Source organism: Sprattus sprattus (assembly GCF_963457725.1).
Source record: "Sprattus sprattus genome assembly, chromosome: 12".
NCBI classification, from domain to species: Eukaryota; Metazoa; Chordata; class Actinopteri; order Clupeiformes; family Clupeidae; genus Sprattus; species Sprattus sprattus.
The window spans coordinates 7138272-7153955 of record NC_137910.1 but is presented as its reverse complement, the minus strand read 5'-3'; the positions used below and the strand labels follow the sequence as shown (position 1 = coordinate 7153955).

The 15684-nt window shown below is 41.2% G+C and overlaps 1 protein-coding gene across 1 annotated transcript; it reads right to left on the bottom strand.

Moving 5' to 3' along the window:
* Positions 1 to 2565: 2565 nt before the first annotated feature.
* Positions 2566 to 13977, bottom strand: gclc (glutamate-cysteine ligase, catalytic subunit). The gene is made up of 16 exons (XM_080848450.1): positions 13468 to 13977; positions 11919 to 12031; positions 10723 to 10905; positions 10209 to 10322; positions 7932 to 7990; positions 7600 to 7736; positions 7425 to 7499; positions 6831 to 6947; positions 6444 to 6582; positions 5885 to 5997; positions 5609 to 5701; positions 5325 to 5429; positions 5136 to 5217; positions 4058 to 4167; positions 3431 to 3551; positions 2566 to 3230 (listed from the first exon to the last, which is right to left on the bottom strand). The coding sequence occupies exons 1-16, from the start codon at positions 13615 to 13617 to the stop codon at positions 3049 to 3051; spliced, it is 1893 nt and encodes a 630-aa protein (XP_080704576.1). The 5' UTR covers positions 13618 to 13977; the 3' UTR covers positions 2566 to 3048.
* Positions 13978 to 15684: the final 1707 nt, after the last annotated feature.

The following is a 15684-nucleotide window of genomic DNA, read 5'->3' as shown; positions in this document are numbered from 1 at the left end:
ATGTAGGTTCACTTTACTGTGAAGAGCCTTCTAGTTTCAACAGTTACCTACATACCATAACGTGGTTCAATAAATATTTTGTAATATTATGCTGTTCTGCCTAATGATTGCATTTTGCAGGCTTATGCATTTTGGTGTTCGTCTCTCAAACTTCAAATAGTTTACAACTTGCTGAAAAGTGACAGTCTGACGTTTTCAAACGAGCTTTACGAGCTTATTAACCTCCTAGCTACTTTTTTCCTAACTTGATCGCATGACACAATCTGGCAGTAGCAATCAGACATGCAGCAACACCTCATTCATCATTGAAAGTTTGGATAATGGAGTAATAAAGATTCAGTCACGTGTAATTTACCACTGGCAATAACGAATTTAAAACGTAAGTGGTGAATATAAAGAACATTTTAAAAACACGCGTGGAAAGTAAGGGTATTTAGGTATGTCAAGACATGAACGAACAAAGACAGCTCGAAATATGTTGGCTTCGGTGTTTGCTTTTCTCAAACACTGCTGATTATAAGTAAATAAAGTAAAATAAACCCTCGATCTGCACATTATATTCCGTAACATCTGAGCTGAGGAATTAACGTTAAACGTTAAAAAAAACAAAGCAATGGAGGGGAATTCGATGATAAGTTAAAGTTAGCCCGCTATAACATTAGCGTATAGGTTTGCACAACTTATTGTTAGCGCCCTTTCATTTTAATAACTGTTTAAATTTAGCTAATAACTTATTGATTAGAGTCTGCAGCTGCTGGCGGCGAATCAGTGACCACCCCATCCTTTTAATGCGGGTCCCAGTCATACAAATCTCTAGAAGACATACCTGCTGAATAGTAAAAATTCAAATGTTTTAAACTATTGTCACCTTCGTTTATTTTATAGAGGTCATATTAATCACGTGTCACATCTCACTTAGCTTTCGGCTTAGCCTTGTACTAATATTACGTTAGAGTGGGTATGTTATCAATGGTTTAAAAGTCCACATCATCCTATATTTAGCTACATTTTTTTTAATTCAGCAAAATATCTTCAGTTCAAATGCCACATGTTGTCACTGGACTTATAAAATATCGTCATACCTTTAGCTTTCTGGATGCGTAACCTTGGATGCTCAGTCCCAGGGCAAGTCTGGCAACTCGACTTTCCGTAGGTTGGTGAGAACGCAGTCGCTGAGAAGGGAAGAACCAAACGAACGAAATGGCCCGGTGCCCTAAGCGTCACCAGTGACGGCTGCTACCCCTAAGCTGATGCTGAGGCTTTTATTGCAGTGTGGCAGTGATTGTTGACCATTGAACTCAATTGTAGATTTATTTCAGTGATTGATGCATGCGACTGTGTGTAGAGAAGGCGTGCACAGTTAGGACAGTTATTACGACAAATATCTGTAAGATCAACATGTTAAGTTAACCTTTGCCTGACAATGAACAAAAGTGGTCCCTCATACAAACGCTCACTTGTGTTTTGATTAAGAAACATAATTTAATACAATCAACAGAAGGGCTTTGTTTGCTACATATATACACCACATACTTGTGTTTAAAATTACTTTTCCATTGCACGAGTTAACAGACATGTGCGAACACTGTGTAAAGACCATACACGTCGATACCGGTTGACATCCACTGGCCTGCAGAGCTGTCCGCAAGTGTCACCCCATTCGCTTGGAGCAAGCGTAAACCAATCAAAACACTGCTCTCATGTGGCTAAGTGGAGGATAGTCTGCTGGACGCTCTGGCACGACGCACTGGAGTGGTCCACTTCCTTTTAGGGGAACATGCCAGTGGGCTCCCGTTGGTTGAGTCAGGGAGACGCACACACATCCGATAGTTTAGCCCTTATTCTTCACCGTCTCTGAGGGCCTTTGATACTACATACATGCAACACTGACCGTGGGGCTCAAGCATGGCAAAAAGTGAAGCGCTGAGATATAAAACTGTTAAACCCAATGACCTACTTTTCAGTTCAGAAATATCATTACATCAGAAATATAATCTCACAGCATAAAGCAGACAAATCAAGGTTGCGCCACTTTCTGATAATTATCTTAAAAATACCACAAGCATGTAACACAACCATGCCTGACAAAGAACATAACAGCCCAAAACTGGTAAACAGAAATGCTGAACAATGTAGCGACATGGTAAACTACAGAAACGTATTTAAATCATATGATCTAGTCTAGCTTCAATGGAGGCAGTTGTCAACAGGCATAATTTACTAAAGACGGCTAGTGCCCTCTAGCGTCAAGAGCGGTCATTTCCTGAATGACGATTGGATACATTATCTGGCCTTTACCAGAGGTAGAGGTCAACTGCATTAATACTCAAGTGTGTATAAACTTGATCATTAATAAAGTTCTTCAAGTACAAAATTAAACTGGGATACGAGCGTGCAGTTTACAGTTTTATTTCAAGATCCTTGTCACCTAAAATCCAAACAGGTTTTTGTCACGTTCACCCGAATGTCTCCGGTTCTATTCCTCTGTGTAGTGTTATAGCTAGATGCAAAGACAAACAGCGCTTCGTTAAAAGGTTCTCAGACACTGCAGATCAAGTTAGCAAACTAAAATTATTTCTTTTAAAAGAACCTCTGAACAAGTACACACATATTTCATGAAAATATGCTTGACTGTTCAGAGATCAGAGGGATGATATTTACAGAACATGGAAATCTTACTGATGTACAATCTGGTTGGGCTACATATACATACAGTCATACAAACAGAAAGCACATCCTGTGACCAATCACTGTAGGGAAATATTTACATGTCAGACTGGAATTACAGTATTCAACTGATCGCTGATTCTTAATCTATTAAAATAATTTTCAGTCATAAAAATCTGATATATACAAAATTAGTACATCCATCCTGATCTTTGCAAATCTACACATGCAATTCTTTCTTCAAGCCAAAGATAGTTTGGACCCTTGTATGTTTTTTTTTTCTCTTCTTTCAGTTATCACATTTGGTCATTCATGCAAATCGATTTCAGTTAAAATGATAGGATCAGGACTTATTTTCCTCTTTTGACAAAGCCACCACTTCTATCGGCCCCTGTTGATCGGCTCGCCAACGAGCTCTGGGCATCGCTCCTCTCCCCGAGCAATCCGGTCACATTTCTTGAGCAGGTCGAAGTTGATCTTGTCAGTGATCACGCTGTCCTGCTTGTATTCGGGGTGTTTGGCCACAAACTCCCGCATCCACTTTGCCATGGTCATCAGCTCCCCTGTGTGGATAAACCGGGAAAGTGAGACTTCGTGGCAACTGGTCACACCCATTTGTGATGCAGGACACAAGTTTAACCCACGTCACGTTTCTTGCACCCAAATTATTTGTTATATATATATATATATATAAAATAAATGGAATCCAACGGCGACTAAAAACAAACAAAAAAAAATCTTGTTTGTGCTGGTATACGCTCACCTGAGGCCCGTTTCTTGATGAGTTTCAGGTAGTTCAGGATGGTGCACCGGGTATCTACATCCACCTCCATATTTTCCAGGTAGCAGTTCAAGATTGGGATCAGCCCTTGGAATACTCCTTCCTGCAGACAGAGTGCTAGTTTTTTAACAAAAAAAACTAAATAAAAGTGAAAGCCATACCAGATGGCAACTGACTCAGACCGAAATGACCGTGCTTAAGGCCGGATGGGTTGCAGAATCAACTGGCGTCTAGAATGAAACCATGGCAACATCTGTACTGCATCTGTTTGGGGAGGATAATAATTCCCAATGCGGTATAATTAAATAACAGGTGCTGCCAGCACATGTGCTCACACAGTAATTACAGCAGAGAATGGTCGTCATGGTGATCAAAACTAAACACACAGGCTGCAATGCTTCGAACCAATCAGTATACCTCACTTAAGATCAGAGTTAGAATTAAAATTATCTACATCAAGAACCAAGCACAAATTAGGTCACTCAATCTCACATAAAAATACAGCAAGTCAAATAACAGAGGACATTCACTTTGCTCACTCAGCAAAAAGGTCATCGAAAAATATGGGTACACTCATGCGAAATTAGTCTGGGGGGGGGGTTAAGCTACCTTTCCGTTGATGATGGTGTCAATGCTCATTAGGGTGTATTCTTCATGGTCATCATCTCCTTCTAGACCATTCTGGGCATTTGAGGACCCATCCACGACCGGGCTGCAGCCTGTGAACCAATCAAAGAGGAGATCAGAGGTTGGTCGGTTTAGGAGCATTCTAGCTGTAGAGTTCAGGCCATTATTCTTCAGACATGGGTTCATGAGTTCATATCCAAAAGAGCAACATGAATCCATGATGCAAATGGGGATGATTTAGTTGTGCTGACACAAGCATTTGCATGATGACCTCAGAACAGCTGCAATACAACAATGATGTGTGATTAAACCTCTTCCAGCCCAGTTGGGGAACACCGTGTTGGTTTGTGACTTAGGCAACTGAACTGGGGATCAACATTAATGGTTGCCACGTTGCCCTTTGCAACCATTTTTAGGAAGCTGGCAACCACTTTCAGATTTCTCTTTCCCTTCCCTTTTTTCAAAGTAAATAAAGGAGTACATAAATAAAAGTTGATTTCAATTTGTTAATTTCCCAAGAACCACCTTGCGTCTTCTGTGCAGCATGTAGCTGTATGTGTGCCAACAACATGTTGTAACACTAGGTAGGTGACAATGTAAGGTCACCTGAACAGAAGATGAGCCGACAGCAAAAAGGCACAGATGCAGAGTGGCTTATAACCAGCTCAGAGCTTTATTCTATCTACGTTTAAACACTACAAATAACTCCCTCAGGAAATAGGAGACAGAGAGGCAAAACCATTTATTCCTGCTCCAAAGTAGGAGTGTAAATGTTTCAGGTTCTGATTATGTACATTTGCAAATGACCTCCCGTCAAAGGAAACTAAAACATAACTTGCTCTATGATGTTTTGTCTGGCTTTGTTTGATGCTATTAATTATAAAATGATGAGGGTCAATAATGACAACAAAGGACATGATGCATTTAAATAGTCTGGATTATCTCGCACTTCAGTACACTTATTTGTAAATACGCAATGTTAGACCATAGCCACCATATCTTTGTCATTTCTGAGGATGCTTTGTTTTATGTTAAAACATTTTATTAAAAACTGCCTAACCTTGGTAGATGTCCTTCCTGAAATAGAACATGCCTTCCTGAACGGCATTCCGCTTCTGAGCCACCTTCATGTTCTCATCCACCTGCAAATTACAGACATGATCACATCACAAGACTGCCCTCACATGCAAAGGACGCACATCAGGCTAGTAAGCTGGCCATGGGTGAAAAAGCGTTTCGAGGAGCAAACCTTTGACAGAGGGATGAGGAAGTCAAGCTTGTACGACAGAATCACTCTGGTGAGCAAGACCACGAACACAACGTAGGCCGAGTTCTCAAAGTCTGTCAGTTGAACCTGCAAAACACCAATGATAAAATAAAATAAAAATGATTTACATACAAATCACACAAGTGAAAAAGTACTGTATGGACTTGCTGCAGTGCTACACATGCATGGCACTATCCTAATAGTAATACGAGAAGCCGGCTTTTGGCCAACAGGCATCAGTCATCCAATACGATCAGATAACATACCTCCATGGGACGGAACTCAACTCTCCATCCGATGTCAGAGTTTGGGGGAGGGGGCTTAAACCTCATTGTCTGCCAGTTGGTTGACTGAAGGTTCTAAGGGGGGGGGACCAGACAACACGTGATCAGATGACTATCCATATCATCTTACCTCAGCGTAACACATAATGCTTCAGGAGTTTTCAGGCGAGACTAAGAGGTGACTGGCTAGTGGGCAGTTTACATTCGAGCACTTTGTCCAACAGGACCCTACTGCAACATGCAAAGTCATCGTTTTACCTCAAAGTGGTCCGACTCATTCTCATCATCTAGGTGAATTTTCTCCTCAAACAGTGAGAGGGGATCTCGAATGAAGAGGTGAGCAATGTGCTGAGCCAGCAGTTTGTCGATCCCTGGGAAAACAACAGTTGGGAGACTGTCTAACCACGTCACATCTGTGCAGTCTCGTCACTGCAGCAATGAATTACGGAAAAGCCATGCGTGTATATACACAGCAGATATATTGAACAGATGCACTTTATGCTCACATTTGCAGCCATGTTTAGATGTAGTGTTATTCAAATTGACCTCAAGCAGATGGGTCCCCCCTTATGTGCCGTGGTTCTGCTTAAGGTTTCTTCTTGCCTAACAGTGAGTTTTTCCTTGCCCCTGTTGCCGTTGTGCATGCACTAAGGGGGTTTAGGCTCTGGGCTCTGTTAAGCGCCTAGAGGCAATTGTATTGTTATGGCGCTATACAAATAAAATTGAATTGAAATGATTTCTATGAACAACTCAGCAGTTAAAATAATCTGAAGGAACGGCTTACAAGGAGTGTTACACACAAACTCATGACCATTACCTGCATCTAGGAGCTGTTTGTTGATGTCTTCATCTATGGTCAGTTCGATGTCATTATACTTTTCGCCACAGCAGGAGAGGTAGCTGTCAATTGAGTCGTATCTTGACTTGTGGATCCGAAATTTGTTGTTTTTCAGAGGCTGCATAAGAACATTACGCACATCCGTTGAATAATCATCATCAGAATGATATCAAATTAGAACTAAGTTACAGCTAAATAAGCATAGGACATTCATACAAAACGCTGTGCCTTCAGATTCAGCCAACTCGCACATCAAAATATATACCATATGTCTGAACAGTCTAGATGAGAAGTTGAGTCACAACTGAAGCCCTTCCTCAAGAGGACTGATTTGGCTGGCGATTGGCCATCTTGTCTCCAGCTTACCTCCAGCCCCCTCTCCTCTCTTGTCCTGTCGTCCACTGATGCAGAAATGACTCCCCAGCGGCAGTCGTTGTCTGACACATACCCGCGGTAAAAGGGTGAGGCAGCGCTGAGAGCCATCTGCAGACAATTGAGCAATTAGCTTTTCACCACCACAAAACACCACACAGACTGACAACACACACACATACACACTTTACTGGAAAAATTGAGCAATCCTTAAAAAAAAAACCTTCACACAGCTTGTTTCAACTGCATGTCCTGTGACTCAGACGTGCATTAAATACTGACCACGCAAAAGGAGAAGGTGAGTAACCAGTTGAGTTACTACCCATAGAGCAGAATACATTGCAATAACAATGGATAGACCTAACATTTGTTGCCCTGTGGTCAATGTTGTAAGTAAGTCTGTGCATCCAATTTCATTTCCTGAAACCATGACTCAATTGAACCACCAAGTAACATTTAAGGGAAAAAAACGTGTCCAACTGTCGAGTGAAATGGCATCCATGACAACTTTATTTGTTTTCCACAGTACAAAGTACAAAGCTTAAGTGCTGAATGCTTAGGCTTATGCTATTCCATGCTATGACTTACCACAATGGGACAGAAGGTGGCTAACTGGTCATACAGGTACCTCGCCTCGCTAATGCTACAAGCCTGGAACGTCACCTGAAAGAACATATCCGATCAGCCCATTTCTAATAGCATTGTCTTCACTGAAAGTAAATCATGTGTTAAATAAATGTTATGGCTTCAGAGTGTAAGGTACCTGTAGGCAGCAGTTGCCCATTCCGAAGCCCATGGCATCCATGTAGATGTGGTCAGGAAGAGCTGCCCTTGCTGCCTCCCCATCATCTTCCGGAAAGTTCTCCACAAATGGAGAAGGTGTGTTCTTGTCTTTGAATACTATAAAAAGAAATTTACGCTGAAAAAGGTTCACTGGAAGACACAGATTTGGCCCAAAGTGTATTAAAATGGCACAGTTTTGTGTCATAAATTTGTAAAGCCAATACAATCTGACCACTGTTTGTTGGCCATCTTCAAAGCTTTTGAATATTTGTTTACTTACAAAAATGTAGACATTTGTTAAAGTGTGCTTACTAGGTACATTGATCGCCACCTTTTCCCCTCTTCTGTGGCGAATGTTTCGAGTGAGGGTGCTAGAATAAAACAAAGATAAACATGAAAATAGGTTTGCAGTGTCTGTGGCGTAGTTTTGCATCTGGTATGTAAATACTTTCATTTATACACCGGAAAATATGCTAGTCCTTGTGCTATTGGATGGGGATTTCCCACCAAAGTCAAGCCTCTCACTTTTCACAAGCAAGTCCTCATACCCAACAACCTTGCATAAGTTTTATAACAGAGCATGGTCCACTACAACCATCATAACAATACTTAACAGCAGCAACAACAACGACGCCTTTGTGAGCATTTCCCTGATGTTGTCAAGTGGGTATTTCCTCAGTCAATGTTTCATTGAATTAGGCCTAAGGCACCCGCAGAAGGCTAAACAGTGGTGTCTGGTGTTTAGTATCCCAGACCCATCCCCCTCCATACCCACGATGGCTTAGGACACATGTCAATACACCTCAGGATACACCCTAACATAACACCCTGACAGACTTCCCCACAATAGCTGCAAACACATGGTTTAGCGCAGTGGTTCTCAACGTTTTTTGCTCCATGACCCACATTTTTAGATAACAGTGCAGTTGCGACCCAACAATTAATAATCAGCATGAATCATAGGCCAATAATTTAACAATTGTATTATTATTATGATTACTACCACTACTAATACTCTACCACTGTTTAACCATTGAAAACACATGCAACTGTTTAAAAGTCAGGATCAGTTATGCAATCATGGACTTCTGAACTTCTTTGAACAAAAATGAACTTTAGCCATACATTTTCAACTTTTTAATAGGAAATTATGAACTTACATGTTCAACTTCTTAAGAAGAATCCATGGACTTACATGTTCACCTTTTTAGTCAGAGATGGACTAACATGTTCCACTTATCACAGGACTTATGTTGATTTTTTTAAATGAGAAATCCTTACTTACATGCTCAACTTTTTAATGAGAAATGGACATGTTCAAATAGTAAATGAGATCCCTGAATGTTTTCCTGTCATCGAGGCTGCCCCATCCGTTGTCACACCAACACACTTTGACCAGGAGAGCTGATTGAGTTAAAGTATGTGTCCATTGCAGAAATTGAAGATTAAATAAGAACTGCTCTTCAAAGTCATCATTCCGAACATACTGCACGTAAACCAAGAGAATGGCATGGCTAGCCACGTCTGTGGATTCATCGAGTTGTAAGGCGATATAGTCAAAAGTGCAGAGACGTTCAGTGAGCTGCTGCTCAACATCATTTGACATGTCACGTATCCTTACATGAACAGCTCATACGTTAAAAAAAAAAAGTCTTTATCTTTATAGACAGTTGGCCTGCTTTGTTTAAAAATGTATCTGCAATTTCGAAGGCCTCAGGCTTTCATTAGCCAGTATTTCGTTGCATGGCACACACAACGGCAGGTGCTCACCATTCTCCACGCAATACGTAAATCCATATTTCAGAAATACCGGGTCACACGCCTGTAAAACTCCCTCTTTGGTTCTTCAGATGAGGTCGTATCTGAGCTGGAACTCGTTTTACAGGAAGATACTCGGTTGACTTTTTGCCTACACTAGTCGCCTCTAGACATTCTCCGGTCGCGACCCAAGGGTTGAGAACCACTGGTTTAGCGAATAACCCAGATGTTAACCGTCACTCTTTCCATTGGCATTTTGGCCGCACCAAGCCATTTTGCATTTCCATTTTGAGTTGAACAGGCCTAAATTGCACCAAATCACTTTGCGACGGGAGCAGTCATCATTCGGCTCTTCCCATAGTGTGTCTGTATTTTAGTACATCAAGACACGTATGAAGCCCAAGCGACGCCAATCATACAGAAAAATGGCACAAGCAGTAAACCTTACAGAAGACCCCTATTGCTTTGTTTTGCTAGGAGAATAGAGCCATGGGTCTCTTCATTCAACATTACGCCCCTTTACAAATACATTTATGTTGGTGATTTAAGTATGATTTATCTATTACTGACAGATTAGAGCCAGAAACACAAACACAAAAGATGGCTACTTATGGTTCCGAATATAAAACCCTGTGCTCACAGTGTCCATGTTATGGCCCGCAACCTAGCTCTGAAACCTTGCATACACAGAGCTGAAGGGCAGTTTAATGATTACTAGTTGTAAAGCAAACCAGTCAAGTCTAGTAAAAACTCCTTCCTTTGCGGCCTTGTCCATGAAAAGAGACATGACCCAGAGTATGAACATCAAGAGGCTGTGATCTTGTCCCTCACCTGAACCGTGGGTGCCTGTTAATGGCTTCATCAGGGAAGAACAGGGACTTGGACACTCCTTTCTCCACAGGAGTGGGTTTGTGTTCTGGTTGGGTGAACCCCGGACAACCTAACCTGAAAGCATTGTTGAAGAAAGATCTTGTATGAACCCGAATGACCTAATGTGGCGTTTATATTCTGGTTTCATTACCTTTCCATTCAGGAGTGGGTAACTACAGCTTATGTAACCACACAGGAAAGACACAAACAGCATGAAAGAGGAAGAGAGAGGCAGAGTGCAGGAGATAAACATAAACATCACATTCACTCCCCTCTTGGGATACAAAGCTTGGTTAGGGTAAAGGTTCAATGTTATCTGGACAAGAGAGATTTAGCAACTCTTGCTACAGGTACTGAATGCCCTGCCCCCCCACCCCTTCAAAAGAATCCATCAGCATTTTCTTGACTAGATGCGGCTTATGTGAAGGTTTTGTTTTGCCTTCATTTTGATTGTGTTTGGCCGGCATCCTCCTACCTCGGGAAGGCTGTGACGGTGCAGAGGGTTTCGTTTTCGTTGAGCACAGAGGAGGCCTCTCTCCTGCGCTTGTCCATGTTGTCCTCCACCGTGTTGAACTCAGACATGGTCCCACCGTACGGCTGGCCAGGGGTTCCCTCGATCATGTAGCTGCCGTACTCTGGCCTCCAGAGAGTGGGGTGGCTGTAGACAGACATAACGGGACTACATTTGAAAAAAAACTATGCTTTGTGATCAATGATGGTCTTAGAGAGGGGGTACAGACAGGCATACACACGGCCCATACAAGCAATTTAAACATGCAGGGGCCTGAAACTTTCTCAAGCCCCTGCTTGTTTAAATTGTTAACTCTGGAATGAAAACTCAAAAACAATTATGGAATGTGAGCATCATCCATCATGTGAGCATCATCCATCGGGTTTGAAAACCCGGGGCTGGGCTCCGAGCGGAACACATAGCGAGGTAAACATGTTTTTAATCTGACGGGAGCCACTATCTCAGCACGGGGAGAAAAAAAAAAGTGCTGCGGACAGGGCATTTGTGTTTTGGGGCGTGCTCTTTAGTCTGTGCAACAGAGAGGCATTAATGAGGAATGCCACAGCTCCGCTCCGCCGTCCCCGTCTGCCGCTGGTATTTCCCCCGCCCCGTCCCGCCACCGCTAGAGCGACAGCGGGCTCCAAAGGCTTCTGACGTCGCAGGCGCTTGTATAAACAAATTCACATAAAATGGCCACTTCCCACACCACAACAGTTTGTTCTGCAACAAGACATAGTTTTAAAGTGGGCCCCTGGGCTATAAGAATAATGGTTTAAACCCATATCCATGACAAGGAAGTAGTAGTAGTGAGCGCCAGCCAACATTTATCACAGCATTCAGCACTCAAGGGAAAAACCCTGAAAAATATAGACTCGATGCGTTTAGCAAATAGCTTCTGAGATCCATACTGTAAGGATAAGTGTTCACATCTGGACATCAAGCTCATTTAACATAACATTGTGATGCTATTGATGCACTAGACATTTTTTTTTTTTCAGATGGATTCTCCTAAGCTTACTTCCTTCAAGGACACCCTTCTTAAGCTACTGCTGCTACGAGTCCACACTTGCTCACTTGTATGTCACCTTGGATAAAAGCTTCCACCGAATGAATGAATGAATGAATGAATGAATGAATGCAAATATGCAATGTTCACTTACTTGGGATTGGTTAATTCACCTTTGTCTTGGAGAGTCTGTAGGACTTCGCCACCGTTCAACACAAGACGGACTTTTTCATTTTTATCATCCATTTCAACCAACATATATTCCACCTGGGAAGGCAACAAAGAAAATAAAATGATACTCACATTGGGCTAAAATTAAATCTTCACTCTTTCAGTGAGAGACAGTAACAGTAGTAAAATGTCTTCATGTAACAAACTAATCCAAGAACCTTTGATGTTCCACTTATGCAGGATATAATCACTCACAATCTTAGATACAGCTAAATGTTGTACACAAAATGCTCAGCCATGCACAGATATGTGTATTGATCACTGTAGTAATATGAAAATACAAGCAACATAATGTCCCCATGTACTTCACAATTTACCCCTAAAACTCAACTCCATGCTTCAAAGATAAAAACGTTGACACCATCACATCCATTCCAATTCATCAATCACAACTCCTTGACTTTGAATCTGCTTGCATGTAATCCACTGTCTGAACAAGGGATTAAACTAAAAACAACAACATTCCACAATGTTTGAAATCAAAGGGTTTTGATCAAGCTAGCACACTCTGAAGTCTTATGGATTAGCTAAGGCATTCCTATATCTACAATGGAGATAATCATATGTGCAATAAAACCGGAGACAGACCAGAAAAGGTCATCAGTGTATGCTCCGAACTTGTGTCCTTAGAGCGAAGTCTTGGTATTAATTTATTTTAAGAATTGACTATCGCGCAGATAGCGCACAGTGCAGCACTTATAAACAGTCATTGCATATTAACTCCTCGGTGCACGTTTGCCCTCTGTTTATCAACCACATCAACCTCGGTGAAATCATTTAAAATTTAATGAGCAACACTAACGTGACACCTTGTGTCCTGAAAGCTTCGCCGTAGGAGGTTGTAAAGGCAATTAAGATCTGGGTTGAGCAATTTAGCTAACTAGTTAGATAGTTTACTTAAAACCATTTGAAAGAATCTGACAAACCTGCCTCCCACAATCGAAGCCATATCGACTGAAAGATAGGTAGGTGAAAGATAGTTGAAGTTTATCTTTGAGGCTACGCTGCTTCAAACAAGTTAGTAACTGTAGAGTTCATGTTAGCCCGCACACACGATTATGTCCCGTTGCATGTGGCTGACGCAATATGGGCAACATGAAAATAATTTACAATGTTAACATACATTGTAATATAGCGCCATCACACACCTGATTCGAGATGCATCGTGTTTACGTTAGGAAGCTGGCAAGGTTATCCTACCAACTGGCAAGTCATGTAGGAAGAACTAGCAAGCTATCCAAAAGAATGCATGCACCTGCACACAACCTCGCTGGTTGTCAAATGCTGGTTTACGTTAACAAGGGACAGTTTTCTAAGAAGCAACTGTATACAGTGTTTTCTCATCGATTCGGTATAGCTGGAACCCCTTCAGGCTCGTATGAGTGTCGATAGACTTTTTAAGCATGCGGAGTTGTCAAAGCAACCACTACACGTGTAATGGTTTCGACACAATAGAAAAGACGACTTCTTACCTCATCACCCCATTTGAGGACATCCTTCTGGCGATCCTTCACCTTGTTGTAAATGTTCAGAAACTGTATTATCCCATGCTTTCGTACATGGTCAGCGTACTTTTTGGTTTCTTCCCAGGAAAGCGGCGACCCTTGTGACAGCAAGCCCATAGCACAATTCTACTGAGGCACTGGACTGGTTCGGGCGAGTTTAATTTATATGAATTAAACCAAGTTTGCCGCCGTTCCACTATAGCTTGTAGTTATGAACCAACCACACAAAACAAGGTTAAAACCGCCCTAGACACTGCTACTTTGATAAGTTATGACCGCTAGCTAGCAAACTAGCTATCAAGAGCGAGGCCCTTGCACATTAGCTAACGTTACTATTTGAGCCAACAAGCTATACTGCTGATATCCTTCACGCAGTTTGATATTGGCCGGCGGCCTTAATCGATAATTGCAAACGCAATGCGTGCTCAGGTATTCAATTAAAACCCAGTTAAAACTGAACCTTCACACGTTAGACAGCACAGCTCTCCTCAACCCTAGCTTGCAGTGTAGATCCTCAGCAGTTGAGTGCAGAACGTTTTGTGGCCGGTCGCTTGTCTCGCGGACACTTTGCGTTGACTGAACACACGTGATTATATCAGGCGGAGGTACGTCATGTTATGACTCAGCATTCCCTCCTACTTTTCTTAATGGAACTTGAATCCTTTCATCGACTATCTTGGAGACAGGAACTGACAATAGTGCTGCCGTAATCATGACACGGCAAAAAGGCAACTCTAAGAGATACATATTTTGCAATAGTATGCGTTGTTTTTGCTTTTGTCCCAGTCATAATGAACTGACAATGTGGAATAGCCAAAAGCGCTGATTCACTTATTGATCTAAGACTGTCTATTGGTGGAATAAACCCAATCATTCAGTACTATAGCTGCTGTCACTACTGCTGTCAGCTGCTATACTGTATTGTATAGTCTCATTTTAATTGGGAACAATTAAGCAAACGTTGTGACTGCCTCATATAACAATTAAACACGATAAGGTACTATGAAACATGGAATCCTAATACCCATGTTTGCAGTTCATGTAGTCAATGCACTATCCAAGGCCTACACCATATGACGGATTAGCCTATCTTATATTTCAGTTCAAGAAACATTGGACAAAAACTATTCTACTAACTATTTGTTCAGCGCAGAGTAGTTGATAGTTGCTATCTAGCCTATAAGTGCGAACAACAAAGCACTGCCTTTCTTCTCAAAATGAGGGATCAGATGCTACCTAATTAAGTTTTAAAACCAAGTCTACACAGATACTTGTTTCTTTACTGGAGTTGTGTGAATTGTATTTTTGTTGTATATGTGAAGTTACTATTATTATTATTATATTCAAATAAAAATAAGCTAAAGCACATTTAACACAACAGATTCTGAAAAAGTCAACATCAACTGGAAATACAATGAGAAAATGAAGTAAATGAAAAAATGGAACAAAATGATTAAGTCAAATAAATTAATAAATGAAAAGATTTCTTAAGAAGATCATCTTAAAATACATTTGTGGAAGACCCAGACAAAAGGCAAGATGCACATACTACATGGAAATAGGCAATATTACTATATTCACAAAATAATGGTTCTTGGTTTCAGATACCATTTGTAGATTGTAATGTCTATTATTTTCTCACAGCCGCCATTTTGATGGAAGTAGGTTAAAAATGTTTTAAGCTGGCAAAATCACAACATTTTCTTTAAAAGATAAACTGGTCAAGCTGCTTCAGTAATTTTGCTTCTAAAAAAGATAAATGTCAGAATGGCCAGTTGTGGGAGTAAGGACTAACTTTAAAGGGTTGATGTGTGATACTGGCATCTGTCTTGCGCAGGGAACATCCATTGTCCAGGTTTACTGCATTACATAAGCATCCAATGATTCATCTGGCCTTTTTACCCCAGATGACCTGAAGAACAAGTATGGCACATGCAAACGGCTCATCAAGGAGATTACTGTGGTAAGTACTGCAAGACACACTCTCAGTTTTTAGTCATAAAAATAACCAGATAGTATAATGTTGATGGAATCACACTTTACAGATGCATTGAAACACAAAGGCCTTAAAAGCAAGTGCTGCAAAAGGGGTGAAAGTGAAAAAGGAAATGGATAGCTAATATACAGAGCTGATCCAATGTTTGCTGATAAGATGGAGTCGTTTAACCTGTTTTGTTTGCTGGG

Coding starts and splice junctions, on each gene's coding strand:
- gclc (XM_080848450.1), bottom strand. CDS start 13,617: ATGGGCTTGCTGTCACAAGGGTCGCCGCTTTCCTGGGAAGAAACCAAA. Junction 10,323..10,722: donor ACCGTCACAGCCTTCCCGAG/GTAGGAGGATGC, acceptor CAATGCTTTCAG/GTTAGGTTGTCCGGGGTTCA. Junction 7,500..7,599: donor TGGGCAACTGCTGCCTACAG/GTACCTTACACT, acceptor ATGTTCTTTCAG/GTGACGTTCCAGGCTTGTAG.